The sequence below is a fragment of the Dipodomys merriami genome, unplaced genomic scaffold (assembly GCF_024711535.1).
Source record: "Dipodomys merriami isolate MVZ:Mamm:240054 unplaced genomic scaffold, mDipMer1.0.p SCAF_2, whole genome shotgun sequence".
Taxonomy (NCBI): Eukaryota; Metazoa; Chordata; class Mammalia; order Rodentia; family Heteromyidae; genus Dipodomys; species Dipodomys merriami.
In genome coordinates this window covers 17,845,899-17,851,297 of record NW_027203381.1, presented here as the reverse complement: position 1 = coordinate 17,851,297, position 5,399 = coordinate 17,845,899, and the positions used below count along the sequence as shown (strand labels likewise).

General features: G+C 57.3%; 1 protein-coding gene across 1 annotated transcript; it reads right to left on the bottom strand.

Annotated features, from left to right (window-relative positions):
• Window positions 1-341: 341 nt before the first annotated feature.
• Window positions 342-5,132, bottom strand: LOC138831995 (CXXC-type zinc finger protein 1). The gene is made up of 15 exons (XM_070029163.1): window positions 5,018-5,132; window positions 4,453-4,571; window positions 4,266-4,366; window positions 3,802-4,037; window positions 3,532-3,708; window positions 3,153-3,179; window positions 2,830-3,075; window positions 2,586-2,693; window positions 2,235-2,419; window positions 1,735-1,942; window positions 1,548-1,658; window positions 1,376-1,425; window positions 1,118-1,214; window positions 824-976; window positions 342-745 (listed from the first exon to the last, which is right to left on the bottom strand). The coding sequence occupies exons 1-15, from the start codon at window positions 5,018-5,020 to the stop codon at window positions 599-601; spliced, it is 1,968 nt and encodes a 655-aa protein (XP_069885264.1). The 5' UTR covers window positions 5,021-5,132; the 3' UTR covers window positions 342-598.
• Between the last annotated feature and the right edge of the window lie 267 nt (window positions 5,133-5,399).

Here is a 5,399-nt window from a genome sequence, read left to right as displayed (position 1 = left end):
CATGAGCAAAGCCATTTTGGGAGCAGTGCAACCGACGGCTCTGGGGGTGGAGGTGTTCTTTTGGTCAACCTTAAGAAATCTGTTGGACCAAGTCTGCCGAGGGTACTCACTGATTTGACTTCTATCAGCTGCGCACTCTTTTGCGGAAGTAAAAAATTTTTGTGCCATGTAATTTCTTAGGCTTGGGTCTTATTCTGTTGTGATACCTCAGATCCTAAAGGACATTTCCAACACTATCCTCACAGCCTACTCCTGAGAAGAGCAGTGCCAGTGCCCACCTCTTCCAGAGACTGGAATGACAGCTGCAACTGGAGCAGGTATGGAGACCATCAAGAGCTCTCTTCCTTGGTTCAAAATTTTATTAACAAAACCCAGGGGATGGGAAAGACAAGGGAAGTCCCACCTAGGCACAGAGAATGGAAACAGAGGGACAAACAAAGACAGAGAGAATTCTGACACCCTCTTGCTAAGGGCGGCTGGCCAGTCAAACTGTGGATGGACAGTGGAAGGAACATGAATGGAGGAATGAACAACTGGGCACCCAGGGCTGCTCTCCCCACTGGAATGCAGGGTGTGAGGGGCTCTGGGCTGGTGAGGCTCAGCGGTCGGCACTGGAGCGTAGGTCAGTTGTTAATGGATCATGCTGGATCGTTTGGTGCAGCATCAGGGCCAGCAACCCTGCCCGGTTTGTCATGGCTGTGCGAACATTGCGCTCCTGCTCAAACAGTTCATCCAGCTTGTACCACTGCCAAGAGAGTAAAAGATGTGAGAAGCAGCCCCTGAAGCCCATCTCAGCCTGGCCATCTCAAGCATCAAAACCTACCACCCGCACTCGCTCCAGGTCCACTTCGGCCCTCCGCAGCTTCTCCCAACAGTAGTGACGATTGCACTGGCGCTTAGGCAGTCGGCAGAAGTCACCTGTGAGCTCAAAGACGTCACGTACAAGGGGGCACCCACAGACCTCATCAGCTGGCACCTGCAGGAACAGCAGGGGTAGGATGAGTAGGGGTAGATAGGGAGGAGAAAGGGGAATTAAAGCTGTCAGGAAAAAGGGAAGGAAAGAGGGGAAGCATGAGGCAAGGGTGGGCACAAAGGGGAAGCTGGAGGAAAAACTTACTTTGGGGTCCCGTGAGTGCTCAGGACATAGCACCTGGAGCCGCTTACAATATGTTTTGCTCTGAGGATTGTAGACATCACAGAAGAGTCGTGTGGCCCTAGGGATTAAGAAAAGAGGGTCTGCAGCTGTCAACTCAGATTATCTTGAAGGCCCACCTATCCTTACCCATGTTAATATCCTGTCCTAGTTTCACACAAACTCCATTTCTGATCCCACCCTTAACTTCCCTCTACTTCTCTACCTGGCACCTTCACTCACCCTTCAATGCGTGTGGGGTACATGGACCCAAAGGACGTCTGGCTCTCATACTAAAGGGATGAGCACAAATGGAAGGAATTATGGATATGCACTACATACCCTCACAGACACCACCCAAACACCACTGAAGGTCCCACCCTAGCCACCCCCCCCCTCAGGCTGACACCCTGACCTTGGCATAGCAGCGCTCCATATGGCGCAAGGCAACACGTGGGTTGATGGGGTGCCCACAGGAGACACAGAAGATTTGCAGGTCTGTGTCATCACTGTCATTTTCATTGCTCTGCAGAGGGTGGAAGATACGTTAAGATACTGGGATCAGGAACTAAGCCCTGTCTGGCTATGCCCTGCTCTCTCACCTCTTCATCCTCTCGAACAGCTTGCTGCTTGGCACGCAGAATGATGGCCTCAAGCTCATGGAATCTGCGTTCCATTTCCTGAAGACGTGTGCGGGCACTCTGCTGTTCACGGCGAATGCGTTCTAGCAGCTTCTTGCCATGCTCTTCAGCAATGCAAGGGCTCTGCTGCCATTGCTGGATGCGCTGGGGGAGGATCTCATAGATGCGGCTGCAGGGAGGCAGTGGATGGAGTGTAGGCAAGGAAGCAACAAAACCAGTATGAGTGGTGATTAATGGCTAACACATGGATAGGTGATGAAAACATGAAAGGGTGGTGAATGGCTAATTGGCAGGATGGGCAGCTGGACGCATAGCTGGATGGATGGTCAAGTAGGCATGTGGATGGATGTGCCTGGTTGATGAAATGATTTTATAGGTAACTGACTGGTAGATATACAGGAGACTTCAGTCATGCCCTATGTTATTTCCTGACTTCCTTCAGTCCTCTAGGAAAGACTTACTTAGCTGCCAGCTTCATGCCACAATCGTCTGAGCAATACTTGGAGCCAGGCTGGGCAGCACGCACACAGCCAGGCCCCAGGCACTGTGGCAGAGATGCAGGGTCCTTAGCATCAGCTCTCTCTGGGTGTTTCCATTTGTCCTTGTGCTTCTGCTTCTGTCGATGCCGCTTATACCTCTCTTCCTTCTATTGGGCAAGATAGGTCCAGTCAGGGTGGAACTGAAGTCAACCTAGATCCTGTCTCTCCATTCTGGCATTTTCTGGCTTTGTCCCATTCAGCCCTGATCTGTTATCTCCCCCCAACCCCACCCCACACTCTGCCCCCTCCACATCTGCTTTCCCCCTCCATCACCTTCTTCTCAGACTTCTTCTCCCGGCGTTTCACATGCTTCACTTTCACTGCCCTCTTGCGCAGTGCAGGATCCAGAAATGGGGACTCTTCTGTGTCACTCATCCAGGGCTATATGCAAAGTATGATCTGACTCAGCTGATTGACTTAGGACAACCCCACCTCTTACTCATTTCCCAAAGCCACTTTGGATATACTGCCTCCCCTCTCCCCAAGAATGACCAAATCCCACTCTCTTGACACCCACCAGGCCATGGTCATCAAAGGCCCCTGCACAAAAGTCCTGGTACAGGTCAGGGTCTAGTGGTAGCTCCTCATCTGAGAGTGGCTCAGGTGTTACTGTAGCTTCAGGTGGCTCCTTGACCACTGATGACACTACTGTCCCCTCATCTTCCCGGATACGCCCCAGCTTCTGGGATGTCTGTGGCTGCTGTTGAATGGGCAGTGGCCGGCGGGGCCTTGGTATGGATTCTGAAGGTGTCACAGGAGAGAGCTGAGGGGCAGAATCTCAGGACTGGCCCTGACTGCCCTGCCCACATGCCCTGCCCTACCCTGGGGGGCTGGACTCACCGAAGATGGGAAGTACTTGTATGATTCCTGTGCCAACAAGAGGAAGGCACAGGTCAACCCCAGGTAGAGAGAGGGTGGCCCTGCCCTAGCCCTGCCCGCCTAACATTTCCTTACCTCCTCAGGCACCTTTACCCCAAACGTCTAACTTCTCGTGCCCTGATATGCCTGACCACTTGCAGACACCTGGGCTTACTAGAGCTGAAGGTCTCCTACCCGGTCAGCATACCGGGCCATGTGGCATTCATCTGGACACGGTAGACCCCTTCTAATCTGGATATAATCAGGTTCCAGCCCACCTGCTGCCTCAACCCCCCAGCTCTACGTGGACTACTAGAGCCTTGCCTCCCACCTGAAGCTTCCCAGCTCTGTCCATGCTCACCCGGGCCCGCAGCTGGCACTGGCGCAACCGGCACTTCTGGCGGATCTTATTGGGGCCCCCAAACTTCTTCATGTCACGGCAGAAGTCACAGTGACCACAGTCTTCTGTGCGCCGGCATGCCTCACACTCACCACACATTCGAGCAGACCGTTTGATCTGTTGCTGCTGCTGGTGATGCTAGGAAAACAGTGCCCAGAGTAGAAATCACAAACCCCAGAAGGGCCCAAGATGGGACAACTTTACCAATCCCAACTTCTTGCATCCACTCACCTGACTAGATGTGGCCACCAAGGGCTGTGGAGAGGATTTGTGGGGCGACGTAGAGCCCCGAGCAATCATGGCCCCAACCCCTGTCCCTGACCCTGCACGGCGCTGCAGGTCTGGGTCTGGAACAGGTCTCTTACGCCCTCCACCCTCATCCCGAGGCTCACTGCTGTCCCTCTCACTGCCATCCCGCTCTCTTGATTTTTTGTGCCGATACCGAATCTCCAGCTTCGGGTCTTTCTCTGGGGAAGGGGTAAAAGGTGATGCCAGAGCGGGTTGGCATGGGTTCTGGTCCGGAATGATCGCAGAACTTTCTTTCTCTTCTCTCCCTCAGGGTCCCACCCACCTGATCTGGGCTTCTGGGGGCTCAGAATGGAGCTGGCAATTCCAAATCACCACAGAACGCCGCTCCTACCCGTGACCCCTCTCCCCGGAAGCCACCGGCCTTCCCGGGCCCTCGCACCCCTCACCTCGGCAGTCCCGACAGTACCACTCGCGGATGGCCTTGGCCATCTTCTCCGTGATCCGGATGCAGTCCCCATGGAACCACTCGTTGCAGTTGTCACAGCCGCTGCAGAGGGTGGGGCGGCGGGAGGAGTGAGGGGCGCCCCGCGGCCCGGGTCAGGGGCCGCCCACCCCGGTCCCTCGCTCACTCACATCATGAAGCAGTTGATGTCGGGCTTGCGGCAGATGCAGTAGATGGGCGCGTTCTCTCCGTTCTCCGACTTGCTGTCCTCCCCCGCGTCGGGCGGCTCCGGGTCCGAGCCGTCTCCCTCCTGGGCGACCCAGACACACTCACACGGCGTCTCGAACCCGACCCCCTCCGTGCGGACGCCCCGCTCCGCGCCGGCCCACCGCCCTCACCACCGAGTCCCCAGCGGCTCGGCCCCGCCGACCCCCCGACAGGGGTCCCCACCAGGCCCCGACGGCCCACAGGCATCGGGACGCGGCGTCCCCGCGGGGGCTGCTGCCTTCCCGCAGACCCCAGCCCCTCGGCCCCGCGTCCAGCTTGCCCCGCCAACCGCAGCTGCAGGCCCCCGCCGGACTTCCACCCCGGACCCCCGCGCCGCCGCCGCCTCGCCCCGACCCCGCCATGCTCTCCACAGACACCCCTCGTCCCGGCCCGCAGACCCCGGTGACGACCCCCCGAGCGCCAGTGCACACCGCGGTGACCATACCACCAACCCGGATCTCCGGACGCCTTCCCGGACCCGGTACTCACCATTTCCCCGCTCCCAGAGAACCCGCTGGCGACTCCACCACAAACCCCCGAACCACCACAAACCCCTCAGCAGCGTCGGCGGCGGTTGCAAAGACACTCACAACTACTTCCGCTACTACGCGCGCCTCCCGGACACCGTACTCCCATCGCGCATGCCCAGTGCGACCGCGGAGCCGCTAAGCGCCCGCCGAGCGTCCGGAATGTCCCCGAGGCGCCGCCATCTTGACAGCCAAAGCCGTACGGCAGCCGGGTCTAAACATTCTCGGCCTGGAAGTGGCCATCGCCAAGGAAGCCGCCACCTTTTGGGTCGAGTCCGTCCTTACGGCGATTCCCCCCCCCCCCGCACCCCCTGCCATTCCGCGACTGTTCAGGCAATATGGCC

Bases quoted from the DNA above. Each gene is read 5' to 3' on its own strand.
- LOC138831995 (XM_070029163.1), bottom strand. The intron at 3,076-3,152 runs GTGAGTCCAGCC...TCTGCCCCTCAG, and splicing joins ACAAGTACTTCCCATCTTCG to CTCTCTCCTGTGACACCTTC. The intron at 2,420-2,585 runs GTGATGGAGGGG...CTTGCCCAATAG, and splicing joins AGAAGAAGTCTGAGAAGAAG to AAGGAAGAGAGGTATAAGCG.